Source organism: Argiope bruennichi, chromosome 5 (assembly GCF_947563725.1).
Source record: "Argiope bruennichi chromosome 5, qqArgBrue1.1, whole genome shotgun sequence".
Taxonomy (NCBI): domain Eukaryota; kingdom Metazoa; phylum Arthropoda; class Arachnida; order Araneae; family Araneidae; genus Argiope; species Argiope bruennichi.
Genome location: NC_079155.1, coordinates 15,458,734 through 15,473,879, shown reverse-complemented (window position 1 = coordinate 15,473,879; position 15,146 = coordinate 15,458,734). Strand labels below are relative to the sequence as shown.

Sequence of the window (15,146 nt, the reverse complement as noted above, 5' to 3'; positions counted from 1 at the left end):
GTGTTCTTATCGACCTTTCCTGAGATAAATTGATAATGAAATGGATAATTTGTTCTTTTTCTTTCAATTAAGATAATGCATGATTATTTTCGCTTATTTCACGTTTTTCTAAATGGAGCAATGGCAGATTATCTTAGTGATTTTTTAAATAGAATTTCTACGTTTTAAGTTAACGGATAGGCAGCGTTTTATCTCGTAAGTGAGAATCAAAATTATAAATATTTTGTTAATTTTTTTAATTGTTTAAAAAATAACTAGAACTAAAATTTCCACACTAAGACCGCACCTTTTTCAATTAAAGCATTTTATCCACTATTATTGCTCTAAATACTTTATTCCATACTTTGTAAAAAAATGTATTAAAGTTTCAATAACAATCATATAGATTGGAAGGCTTTGCTTCAAAAAGGCACTAACAAATTATCTATTTCTCATCTTTCTTTCTCGTATAAGCAATACAGAAGTATTGTGACAAAAAAAAAAAAAAAAAAAAAACCCTCACGATTTTGACGAATTTTCAAGATTCAGGTCTCTCCGAGTCCTGAAACATTTTTAGCATTGTCTGCAACTCAAAAATGCTTTGAGCTAGAGGGCTGAAATTTGGTATATGGATTCACAACCAAATACGTAGATTTTTTTTTAAATCAAATTTTGAACGAAATAAATTCTCAGGAAGTCGGTTTATTTAATTTTACAAGTTCAGCTCGAGCAGTTAAAGTCGGGAATTACAAAGCACAAAGATCTAAGTAGATAAAATTTGGCACACACATTTATTATATAGAGAGATTATAAAATTTTGAGCTAAATATGTCAAAGGGTTGACTGTTTGTTTGTCTCTATTGCCGCATACACGTAAATGCAATAATCTTAATGAAATTTTTGGCCAAGTAATGATGCTAAACAATAAAACGAATTTAATGTTTCTAGATATATAAATGAATTTAAATATCGAATAATTTTTTTGTGTATTTTGGGATCATTTTTTAACGTGATGTTTATAAACTGGCATACTAAATGCACACTGCGACACGTACGAAAAAAAAAATCATTTAAAACATTTGCAAGTCACACTGTAAAATTTCATAATATTTTCTCTAATTTTTTTTAAAAAAATTACAAAATATTTTAAAATATATTTACAACAATACCTTTAATTTCTTTGTTGGATTTGTACACTTGCATGAAGCGACAATAATGTTTTTAATATTGTGCTTCTCATAATTAAATTAAAAATTAAGACAGGCCAAAAATCTGAAACAAGGCTATGCTGCGACAATGTTACGGATTAGAATTTCGACTATCTTCTAAGCTTTTTCCATTATCTTTAAATATATCATTCTTTTTTAATATTATTTTGTTTCACAATTATATTTTGACAGATATGTCACTTTCCCAGTGCTCAAAGAATACATTTAATAGATACACGAATTGAAATGTGAAAATATGTGTTAGAAATATATGCGATAGAAAAAGGAAATGTAGAAATTAATAATATATTAGAGAGCTACTATATAATCAAGTTTTTAAAAAAATCAAACCAATGTACAGAAAAATCTCAAAGTAACATCTAGAATAATTGATGATTTCAGATTTAAAAAAAAAATAAAAATAAGTAAAACATTAAAAAAAAAATAGTATTTTCACGAAATATAAAGCAACAAATGAAAGTAACAATTTGAAATGAAATGATTAATAAATGACAGTCATAATTCTTAAGCATTAATATAAAGAAATGCTCATAATGTCGCTTTTAGATCAAGATTCAATATAAAAAAATATACAGACAGATTATAATATACGATCAATCTCTACACGATGTTGCCAAGGGATGTTGTTTCATTCTTTCAACTATCTTTTTAGATATCGACTATTAAATTAAACGTCATTTCCGTGTGTGCTTATTCATTTTTAAAATCAAAAGTTCAATTATATATTTTGTAGAAGTTTTATTTTTTAAGAGCGATATTATTAATTGCTGTCAATATAGATTAATTTCTTTAAGGTCAACACGTGAAAGCAAAACCTGTAAACTCTATAACTTGTAGAATAAGACCTTTATCTATAAATGCATTAGAAGGATAAGCAAATGAACGGATGATGGCATGCAATTATGCGCTTGGCATTGTCCAGACAGCTTTGTCCCAAGTGTTTGCGTTAGGAGGATGCGGGGACATCAGAGCGCCAACATTTGCACATGATAATTTACCTAAATACTGTTACAGACAATTCGCTTCCAATATTTCTCTCAAATCTCCGACAAAGAGAAATTATGTGGTTTGGAACTGATGATCATTGTTTAACAAACACATAAGTAAATCTGAATTTAAAAATGAAAGAAAAAAAATGAACAAAAAGAAGCGTTCACAATGCCTTTTTAGTTTAAGATGTAACATAAAAAAATTAAAATAATGAATACACGTGTAGATTCTAGAAATTTTTGATCAATCTCTACATGTTGCCGCCAACGGATGTTATTGTTTATGTAATATCAATCATCCGACACTAATTTTAGCTTCCAGCTATTACACTTCAATCATAGGAGTTTCATTATTATTTTTTTAAGTGTGGCATTATTCCCTCTCTAAATAATCGGCGCCCTCTGTTTAAGAAAATATTTTGGATTTATTGTTATATTTTCTTGGTTGTATTGATTTAATTTATGATGGGGTTCTCAAATCCAAAACTCTCTTCAGGATCAATGTCAGAAGAAGCTGGTTCTCAGAATGGAAGTCAAAATATTTTTTAAAACTTATTTATTATTGTTTCCTTTCATTTTTATCTTCAGTTTAATTTTTGTGGTAGACATTAAAGGTCACGGTAAAGCTTCCTTATTAGCAAAAGATATTTTTTGATAACTCCACGATGTTCGTCGATATTTTGAATATTGGACGGTATTGTCATGATATTGGTATTGGGTATTTTGTGCTAATAGGATTTATTCGTAGCACAAGAACTGCATTCTTTTCTTTTCTGACGGGTAATCGCGACAACTTCAACTTCATAAGTTACATCTAATAGTTTTTATGTAACTTTATATTGACCAAAACATTTTTTTTAACAATTTTTCAGACTAAACTATTTTTCGTATAGGATTGAAAGTCCGCATGAGATCACTTGGTGCACTAAGACACTTGTAGATGTTTTTCATCTTATCTTGAAAAGGAAAAGTTTGGACATTAGAACCCTATTCCAACATATAACAATACATCTAAGAAATCAAAATATTTCCATAAATAGCGGAAGCCGTTTACTCGGGGAGATAATACCACACTGGAAAACTAAATAATGAAACTTCTACGAAATAATTTAATTTTTTATTTGAAAAGTAATTAAATGCACATGGACTAAGATTTAATAAATTGAAGTTAAGAAGATGAAAATAAAGAAACGATAACATCTGTTGGCTACAACTCGTAGAAATTGATCGAAAGCTTCTAGAAGCTTCACATGTATTTATTCTTTTGATTTTTGTATTGAATTGAGATCTAAAAACATTGCCGTGAACGTTTCTTTTTGGTACCCGTGGCAGGAGCACCCTTCGTTTTCTTACCCTTGTAGGCCTTCACTTCTTTTTGATACCGCGTTTCATCTTCAGCAGCAAGTACATCATATTTCGCTTTTGTCTCAATCGAGGCATTATTCCAACGACGAGCAACTTCTGCAAAAACCTCAATAGCTGCAGCATCGGGCATTAGCTCTTTTACTTTGGGACGCTCATTTTTTGCAAACCAGAATAAAGCAGGCAAAGGTCTCTTGGGTGCATTGGGATTCTTTGTTCTTCTTTTCCTTACAGGAGCCTTTTCTCCTCCCACAGGTTTGTAGTTGGCCATTTCAGATGCATATCTAATTTTATCCTCTTCTGCCATCTGATTAAATCTTAGCTTTTCTTGCTCAGACATAGTCTTCCATTGATCAGGACATCGCTCCCAGAATTCATCAGTGTCTACATATTCCTCAGGGTGCTTCTGTTGTTCTTCATGGCAAGCTAGTACAAAGAATGCATAAGCAGACATACGTGGCCGTGGTCTATTATCGTCGTTATCCATTATGCTGCTTTAACAATCGTAATTCAAAGAAGACCAATACAGTCGTAACTTATTTCAACATGCAATTTCTTCCGATATTTATCCTGAAGAGGAGAATTTTGGATATGAGAACCCCATCACAAAATTTAACAGTGCATTCAATTAATCAAAATAATTTCATAAATAGTGGAATAGCGTTTATATAGGGAGGAAATAAAACTACACTAAAAAAATGAAAATCCTACGATTTTTTTTTCTTGTTTTAAAAATAATTAAAGGTACGTGACCAGCTGTATAATAGATGGAAGCTAAAAGTATGTTCGAAAGTTCATACTGTACCTATGGTCTAGGGTATGAAATTAAAGAAAAAAATAACATCAATTGGCAACATCGTGTAGAGATTGTTCAGAAGTTTCTAGAAGCTACAAGTATATTTATTATTTTTCAAGGTGGTAATATTAAGAGTGATTAATTGGAAGACCATGGCCAAGAAAAGAGGCCTGGAAGAAAATTCTTGAGAAGGCCAGGGCCCACCCGGGGCTGTCGGGCCACTGAGGAAGGAAGGTAATATTAATTACTATTAGCATAGATTAATTCCTCTTAAGTTACAAATTTATAAACCATATAATCTGTAGTTTAAGACCTGTATTTATAAACGCCTACACAAAAAAGGTAGGTTTACAACTGGCCAGTTATAAGATGGCAAGTAGGTAGCGCATGCGTAGAAAGGTTGAAAAATGCTGTGCGGCCGATGGCAAGTAATTGTCCCGACGGGACAACCACATGCCGCTGTATTGTATTTTATATCTTAATTGAAATGAAAATTTTAGTGAATACTAATCTTGGCAAACCTGTTGGTAGCCAAAAGTGGTCAGTAACATATAAAAACATAAAGTGCACATTTTTATAGTTACTATAATAGGAAGGTTACCTAATGCAAATTAACATAAGTTGCAAATTTATAAAAATGTGAAATGAAATTGAGTAGTTTTTTAAAAAGAGGGCCTCGTAACGCACCTACCTTTCACAAAATGTCTGGTGCTATTTCAATATGAACTGGCGTCATTTTAGTCATTCAGTTAAAATAGGCGAGTAAGGAATTAATAATTATTTAACTAATTATCAATTCAAGATTTGCCTTATTTAGCTCGATAAAAACAATGAATTCAAGAATTAAAAAAAAAATTTGAAAAGGCATCTTCATATAAAAGAGCATCTTTTTTTTTTTCTTTTTTAAATCTTTATAGGAATAAAATAGTTGAATGGCACAGAAGCTCAATTTATAGCAGAAACTGATTTCAGAGTAACACTAGGATATTTTGGGACGGACCTCGTAATTTTGAACTGCAATAAGCTGACAAGGGCGGCACCTCAGCTACCCGTACCCCCCCCCCCCCCAAAAAAAACCCCTTCTGTTAATGTAATGCAAATATTTGTCCCCAACGAATTTAAAACGCATTAGACCCGCTTATACGGCTTCTCCTCAGTGGGACTGGTTTCAACATTGAAAAATGTTATACTTCTTAAGAATGCCAATACCTAATCAGTGATATGTTAGAGATACAAAACAGTAGCTTCATTAGAGATACAAAACAGTAGCTTCACATGAAAAAAAAATAAGTTTGGCTTTATTCATTTTTGCCTACTTTATATTTCAAACTGATAGGACGCAAGTATTTAAGATAGGACGCAAGTATTTTTAATACCGTTTTTTAACCGTGACTGAATATTAAAGTAAAAACATAGAAAAAAACACACAATTAAAATAGAGGGGGGAAAAACCATGACCATTATTACAACTGCATTACTTCATAATATAATTAATTATAATGCTAAGTTAATTAACGCTTAGATAAGTAGAAACAATATTGAGCTTTTTAAATTTACAGTTTTAAAAATGTATAATACATCTTATTATAAGCTGCTTTAGAAATTTTCATTTCTAAAGCAGCTTTATTTAATTAAACTAGCTTTAAACCAATGAAACTAAATCATTTTTTTGCCTTCATTTTGTTTTAACAACTTATTTTGTTCATTTGTTCTAATGCATAGTTAACGGAAACTGTTTGCATATACAGCATATTCCCTCATAAAAAAACAAAAATATTAATGAAGTGAAATTATTCTTAAAGAAAAATAGAAATAGCTTTCAAAATTGCTTTGTAGTGTTAACCGAGATGATGAGAACCGAAGTATTTACGTGCAATAAAAGGATTTTACCAGTATTCTCCAAAAACTAATTTTCTTTTAAAATTCTAATACTTAAAGCGATTAATGCAGTCAAAAAAAAAAAAAAAAATGGGAAAAATTTTAAAATCTGAGTTTAAATGTAATTATACTCTCCCCCCCCCATTTAAATTTCGTGGTATTTTTTTTTTTTTTTACAGCGCTATTCCATTTTTAGCACTTTATATTATTTTATTAATATTTGCACTTTTCTAAATTCTTAATAATTTTAAACGTGGATTAAATTTTTATAAATAATTATAGATTAAGTTTCTTCTATTTCCTCATTTTCATCATTCCTTGAGGATCCCCCCCCCTTTCAAAGTTTACGTTAAGAAGTCTTTAAAAACGGAACCTAAAAGCTAGTTTTTACTGCAGATTGAGAAGTAAGAGCTGCCGTTTGAAAACACACAGATGCTTGCCATCATTTGTCCTATAAATAACCAACATTTTTGAAAGCCGTCATCCGAAACAAAACATTCATAGGATTTTTAATGCTCTTTTTTTTAAAGATTTTTTGGAAATCTGATAATTCTTATTTGAATTGAGTCACGATTTCATCCGTCTTGGATGAAAGAAAAATATCGAGCAACTAAATCTTTCTTCTTAAATTCTCCTAGCTGATGGATATTTATTTTATTTTTTTACAGATCTCGCATTTCAATATTGACGATGCATGTCGTTTTTTTTTAAAGAAAATTATTTAAAAAGTTCTAAATTAGATTTTAAAAATATGGCAAAGACAGCACGAATCTATATGATGAATAAAATACATTAAGAATTTTTTTTTTCAAAATAAATGGTAAATTTAATTTTAAAGCTGTTAAGAGGACAGTGAACTTTAAAATAAGCAAAAATGAACGAAAACGAGCAATTTTATTTTTATCATTTCATCACCAAAATATTTGTTTATATTCAACTAAAATAGTGTTATAAAATGTATTGTTTAATAAAATGTATATTTGAAGGAAAAAGTGGGAAAAAGTACATCTTGATGCCTTATCTCAAAATGATATTATAATTAGATTTAAATATCTTTGAAATGTTTCAGTTGTCTTAATTTTTGAAGATATTAAATGAAATTGATAATAAAGATTTCGGTCAAACATTAAGAGAAAACAGGGTATGCATTTTATGTTTCGAGTTTCTGTAGTTAGTTAAAAGTCAATTTTAGTTCAGGAAAACGTAAAATTCCCCTGAAAATTCAATAAGTGTGCATAAAAACATTTCTAAAATATTAGCATTTAATTGGAATTACAAAATTATATGTAGTTTTGTTCTAAATAAACTTGCATTGGGTAGTAAGAAAAAAAATAATTAAAAAAATTAAAAATTAAGTCTTTTGGAATATTTCAAAATTTTTAAAAATAATGTAGATTTTAAATTTTTAAAATATATATTTTACTTTAAAATGTTTAAGAAATTTGATGTATTTATATTTTAATATATACGCATAAAAAAATTTCATAACCCTAAATGAATAATTCTCAAAAGTTTCTACTAGAGTCAGCCCACTGTCCCCTGAAGTTACTTTAAATAAGCAAAATGAGAGATTTTTTTTTCGCGTAACATGGTGAGTGCGCTGAACGAGTTTTACTCTTGAATCTTATTTGATGTAAACGGATGTGACGTCATCGAATAGAATCAATACAAAAAGATGTTAGCGATATGCATTATTACGTCTGTCATGTGACTGTGAAGTCGTGTTCTTTGATTCCTACACACTGCAATGTAAGTTTTAAGTTAAAATGCTAAAAAAAAAAAAAAAAAATGACATATCTACAAATATATTAACAAAATCTATTCTCATGGTAACTTAATTTCACAGAAATATTGATATATATTTGCAAATACTTGAAAAGAAATTTAAGAATTTAGTTTAATTTGTTCTTTTTGCGATATTTATTTGCATTATAAAAGTTGATATATGTATAATTATTCAGTACCAATAATTAATTTATTAGTTGAAAAATTATTTAATTGTTTTCCCTTTTTACGATAGAATTTATTAAATTTTTCCTGGCATGCTCAATACTCCAATGTAATATAATAAATAAGCTTTTACGTCGTATAAAAAATTCATCTACGTAGTTTCCTTTCTCAAATTTTTGCAGTATTGAAATTATCAATTAAAGTTATGGTTAATTTTGAAAAAAGGTTCAAACCGGCTTAAGTATTTTAACAATAATTTAATTTACCGAATTATTCATCTCTAAAGAACGTTATTTACTAGTGATGAAATCAACATAGTTTCATTGATTTCTTCAACAATCAATCATCAATGACAATTTGAAAACTATATAACGATATAAATTGAGCTTACGAAATGATTAAACTTTATCAAATATAAATGCTTTTTCTAATTTGTATTTCTGTAATCAAATCTTCAGTAAACATTTATCTCTATTATCGACAATTAAGATCTATAAAGTTAGTAAATTTTAAAATAGCCATTTAATCAGATTTTCGACCACAAAGGTTTAATTTTCCTGAATCGATTCTTATTCAAGAGGATGGAATTAAATTCTATTCGCTGAAAATAAACACGCATTCAACTCAGAATGCATGTTTGTTTTCAGCGTAGTATACAGAACTCTAAATAACTATGAAAACACCAACAACAACAAAACTAAATATTCATTAAATGAATGCCTCTTTCTTATCTAACGAGCATTTGAAGTTAAATTTTTTAAAGAAAAAGGTGTCAGTGAGAATTTTGGATTTAATGTTCCAATTAACGATCGTAATTACATATTCATAATTACAGACAATTATCTGACCTTCAGCTACTTGGTTGGATCCGATTGAAAAGGGAAATCCCACAACAAGAATCTTCTGATAAAATCGATGAAGATTGTGAGGCAACTGATTCATTGTTCAAGCAGTGATATTTTTAATGCAACATGTAAATATTTAAAATATATACATAAAGAAACGTATAAATGCTGGTATAAAGGACTTGGTAATCATTAAATTAGTATATAATTAATATAAATAATTATAATAATCAAAAATTAAGTAGCGCTTTCCCTTTTTGAATTAATTTCTTCAGTTATCCAATTCGAGATTCGATTATCCAGATTAGGTCTGATCTCAATCCGGATAGACGGAAATCATTTGTACTTAAAATAATATAATTTTCACAAGTAAAATGTTTGGTATATTAAAGTATTTGGTAAAGCATGGTAAAAAAATCTATGTGCTTATGAGAATAAAACTTGTAAATAAGCGAATGAACTTCAACTAAAAATTCTAGCAATTTAAAACTGGGCCGAAAAAAAGACATACATTTTATATTGAGACAAAATATTGTATTTATAAAGAATAAGTTTGTAAAAGAAATCGAAATTACCAAATAGTGCTTATTTAAGTCTAATTTTTATCTAAAAATAAAAATTCTAGCGATAAATATCTAATTTGTTTACAAAGTTCGACAGCGATGTAAATCTATAAAAACAAATGCACATTCTATAAGCCATGCATTAATTTCAGACGATAATTCTATTTACTTAAAATGTCCGTTAACAAAAGAGTACGACTAACACCTGTTCTTCAAACAAAATTTAAAAATAAAGAACACTTGCCCACAGTTTCTGGATTTTCTTTCTCTGCCATTTTAAAATCGTGTCATTCATCTGCAGCCGTAAGACAAGAATTAGTTTAGCATTCTATAAACCCTTTCCCGAAGACGGGAGAAAAGAAAAAAAGCAAAAAGAAAGGGGGGAGGGGAAAATAAAAAAGAAAACTACATAATCACGTTTCTCTGGCGTGCACTAAGAACTAGAGGAGATGACATTGGAAAAGAGTGTCTATAAATATACGAGATGCTTTCCCAGGCAACATGCCAAACGGCTTTGATCGCCTACCGTATGATAGTGATCCTATGAGAAGATCACTACAAGACAACAAAGGAATAAAATCATACAAGTGTTTCTTCGCAAATTCCAGATGTTAGAAATTGAATTTCTTAGTACAGTCTTACATTTATAGAGTAAAATTTCTTAGTTTACTTTCTTTGGCAATAGCATTTTATCGTTTACATCGAATGAATAAGTGATTTTTTTTTTTAATGAAGAATGTGAAGCCAGGTAAAGAGGATTGTTTTTTCAGTCTGAAAATTAACAAATTTGAGATCATAAATTAAAATTTAAAAAAATCTTAGATATATTAAAATTTAGAAAATTGCGAAATAGGTGGATGAATAATTAATTAAATGAGTCTTTTAAAATTAGAAAAATTGCAAAAGTTTTTTTGGATGAATGTGAAAATTTAAAAGTGCCTTCAATTAATTTATAAATATTCTGTTTTTATTTGATTTAATTATTTATGAGGGGACTGCACAAATGAAATTTTGCATATTAAACGAGAACAAGAATCTGAAAGAATTTACGAAGATATGGCGTCATTTATGTGAAACAGCGAGAATGATTAAATTAATTAAATCATTGCTTCGAATTCAGTATAGGATAACGCAATTTCTACGATAATTTTTTGATGATTCGTCCAAAATAATTAACATTTAGAAAGTTTTATGCTGTCGGTGGTTTTTCTGATGAATTGATAAATTCAACATTTCATTTCACTTCCGTTCCTAACCTTTTGTAAATTTCTAATTTTGGCCGCCTTTATTTCAAACATAAAAAAAAAAACAATTGCAATCGTCTGCAACATTTATGACCATTTATTCGTCTGCAACGTTTATTAAATATATCTGATAAAGATCTATTTTGGTTGTTATAGTGTTAATTTTTCATTAAGAAATAATTCTGATTTCATACAATTTGAACAATAATATTTTTTAATTTCTAATTAAGGAAAGAAATTTGAGCCTCTATTCTGAAACATTATATAGCTTATTTCTCTTTATTGCATCAGTCGTTGCATTTTAAAAACTTCTACGTTACCCAGTTAAGAGAAAGAATTCCATCCTAAAAACATGGTGTTTATTAAAGATTTTGAATTACAAAAATAAAAGTTTTACTTCGGATTAATGTCTGTAAAAATTTTTTCAATGCTTTTGAAACATCAAAACCACGAGTGAAATATTTGATTAATAGAAATTACTTCGAATTTCATTACAATAATAAAATGCATTATAAACTTTGTAACAAATTAATATTGCACAAAAATGAAATTATCATTGCAAAGTTTTTATTTGAATTTAACTGGTATAAATAAAAGTTTTAGCTCACTAATAAGTTCTGAACCTGTCGCGGAGAAACTAAAAAAAATCAAATAGATTTAAAATAAAAATTCATTGAAATGTTAAAGAAATAGTAAATAATTGATTATAATGCTCCGATTATTTAGCGATAAAATAAAATCTGAATATATAAAATTGGGATTTACCTTTTATTCTACAGTTAGCAGTGAATATTCTATTCAAGTCATTCTGCTTTGAGTAAATTTAGATTGTTTACTCCATTTCTTATGTGGCAAATAAACAATTCCCAACTATAAAAAGATCTAATAAAAATAAGTCGTAGATGATGCTCAAAACAAAATTGCAAACGATAAAATTTTTATTTAAATTTGAAGAACTGAATGAAGTACAAATATTGAATTTATATTGCTCTTCCCGGAACGATACCAAATTTTTCTTTTACATTTTAAATATTTAATTATCAGTTATTAATCAAAAGATTGTAGTTCGCTGATTTGACTTTTTTTAAAGATATCAATGAATTGAAATGAATGAAACTTAAATGTTAAATCATTAGAGAAAAAGAAATCTTAAAAATCTACACATGAATAAGAATTTGAAACGAAAATTCCAGAATAGAATAAACTAAAAAACATGCTAACATTTTTTATAATTTTCTTTGATGTGATATGATATGATTACGAGCTGACAATTATAAATTACAATTTACTCAATACGATATGCTAGATAGAAAAGCTTTCAATATGTCCAATAAGCTTTCAATATAAACTGCTGCATCTAGCTTTACCAAATTTTTCCAATAGTTATTGTTCAGGTAAGAGATTCTCATTAAGAAAGTTTTATAGATTCTTCATTAAAAAATTAAACGAAATTTTAAGATTCACCTTTTGGAACATATTATTGTGATTAAAAGGTACCTGTCAAAGATAAAGCAAAAGTTTAATTCATAGGTCAAAATATATTGCATCTACTTTGAAATATCACCGATTGCAATGTACTTCTGCCAATTTTTTTTTCTAATCCTCAAACTATGCCCTTCAGAGTCTGTAGCATTTTTTTTAAATCGAATTAATGGATTCAGAACAGTGAATACGAAAAATGAAGTTGCAATGTGCTATATCAGATTAATATGAAGCTTATAGAGTTCTATTTGATGACATTTTGGTGAAAAATTCATGAATAATAATGGCACTATGAAAATATTGTCATGGTACATGAAGGTGCAACCAATGCATGAAGATGCAGTTCCCTTCCTTCCTCATATCGAATAACTTTTCAAAAATAAAATTAGCATTTCATAAAATTTGAGCATTTATTAATTTTATGAGTTTAATTTCAGATGTAAGAAATAGTGAATTTTTTTTTTAGTTTTTAAATATTGCTGTTTTTTACTTTGGTATAAAATTTATTATCTCTATTTTAAGCTTGAAATTCCGCTTTAAAATTGTAGCGTTGATTTTAAAAAAAAATCACTATACAAAAATATCCTAATATATTATGTAAATTATGTAACAATCAGTAGAATACATAAAGATTCAATGAAGATTGATTCTATTTCTTACCGTTATATATTTCACTGACATACTTTGATTCATCATGCAAGTTTTGGATGATTAGAATTTAATTCATTTCAAATACAAATGTTTGTTAAGGCTGTTTCAAATATCAATTCAAATATTTGTTAGGCTGTTTTAAATATAAATTCGAATGCTACCCTAGAGAATAATGAACGAACAAAATGGAGAAGGCTTATAAAATAGTTCACATTAAATGTTTATCTACATTCGAAATTTAAAAATTCTGTGCTGAGGGAAACAAGATCAGCATTCGTGCACAGAATTAAACTGAAAATTTTCATAATAATTCCCATTTTTAAAAAAAAAGAATCACTATTAAATGCTAGCCAGCTGATAGCCAAAGATTGTTAATACTATGTATAATTAATAATGAAATATCCATATTCTCTTTCACAACGTTAAAATAAAATCAAATAAATGTTTCTTATAGCTGCATATTAGATGAGAAGCAGCATTCAGCATCAGAAATATAACCTATTAAAAATTATATAACCTATTATATATTACATGAAGTTCGGTATTTGCCCTTGGTGGCTCTAGTTGTCCTTGGCGTAAAAGATTATATCATCAAGGGCATTTGGTTTTAAAAGGTGGGCGAAATCCGGATTTCTAACCGGTTCTCTTCAGAAATTAAATTGTATTCTTTTACGAAGGTTCAAGCAGATAAGGACTGCGACGGAGATAAAAAAAATTCTATCTGTTTGAATATCGAATCTATACAAAAAAAATTATTTATATGCAGCGATTTCTTTAAGCTATCCATCGTACATTTTTTTTTCTTTCAAATAAGCGATCTTAAAAGCATGTGATTCCCAATTCCCTTCCCCCCCCTTAGCTTCCTGCGCTCGAAGAAATTTACTAATAACATTGTTTAACCCATTGACTGCCCTTTTTATGTAATTTATCCAGTCAACAATTTAAATATGTGCACAAAACATTATAACATTCGTTTCATGTAACATTACAATTATATTTAAATTAGGTTTTGTTTGAAAATATTTGATATTTTTTGAAAAAAAAAAGAAAAAAAAAAACATCGTTAAAAAGTGATTAATAAAATCATTCCGATAAAAAAACAAAAAAGTGAGCTAGTAACAGATCGTTATTGTAACCACTAAATTATATATTTATGTACGGTATTTCATTATAATATAAAAACCAAAAATATACTTCAAATATGACAATTCTCTCCTATTCAACTTACAGAAGATTTTTCAAATTTGTTCGTTTGTTGTAAAGAAACAAAGAAAAGAATACACACTTTCTGCTACAGACAATAATTACAGATATATATAGAATAAAAGTAAACTGTCAGGCGTCCAAATATTTTTTTGGAGTCGAGTGATATACTTAAAAGTTCCAAAATCTCCAAAGTTAAGGATCAGACTGCTCGAATGATTTTAATATCATTTCCAAGATTAATTTTTGATTTCCCAATTTATTTCATTTTTAGTGGCAGATGTTTAAAGCCACTGGGTTGAGAGGACAGAAAAAAATGTTAGACTAGTTAAATTAATTTATGAAAAAAACAACAACGTTTTATGAATTTTTAAATATTTGGATAATATTAAAACTTTGTCAATATACTATAATTGTTCTATTTGTTTCATTTAGTTCATTTAGTTATTAACGGTATTTATCAAGTTGTTTCAATAGTAATGTGTATAAATATGAAAACCGATCAATCTTCAATTCATAACCAATAAAAAAAAAAATCTCAGTTTCTAAAACTCCCCCAAAATGAATCATTAACGCATTAAAATTAAAAATATATTGAAATCTAAAACTAAATTGACAGATTTATTAAAAGAGGGGCCTTATAATGTCTAGGATCGCAAAACACCCAAATCCTCTACTGGTTCAACGCCAAAACAAATGAGAGCAAAATGGACATAATTCCTCAATAACCGGAGTTGAAAGCTGAACCAAAGGGGATGGTTTCCCTGCAACATTCTATACTCTCTGATAAAAGTTAATGTATTTTTAACATGTTTTCCCCAAACCGGTTGAACCAAAAAAAATGAGCCAAATGGCTACATTATGAATTAAAATACACCCCAATGACCACAAATCACATTATAATTCTATAATAAAAATAAAAGTCCCTTTTTATCAATATATTTTTTACAATGCAAAAAAGAAAATATTTGAAAG

At 28.2% G+C, this 15,146-nt stretch overlaps 1 protein-coding gene across 1 annotated transcript in view; it reads right to left on the bottom strand.

Annotated features, from left to right (window-relative positions):
- The window catches only part of LOC129969128 (solute carrier family 35 member G1-like), a 49,414-nt gene that overhangs the window by 14,941 nt on the left and 19,327 nt on the right, over positions 1-15,146 (bottom strand). The window contains exon 3 of the mRNA XM_056083549.1: positions 3,551-4,129. Within this exon, the coding sequence (XP_055939524.1) occupies positions 3,551-4,046 (496 nt within the window). The 5' untranslated portion in view covers positions 4,047-4,129. The remainder of the gene's footprint in view (positions 1-3,550; positions 4,130-15,146) is intronic.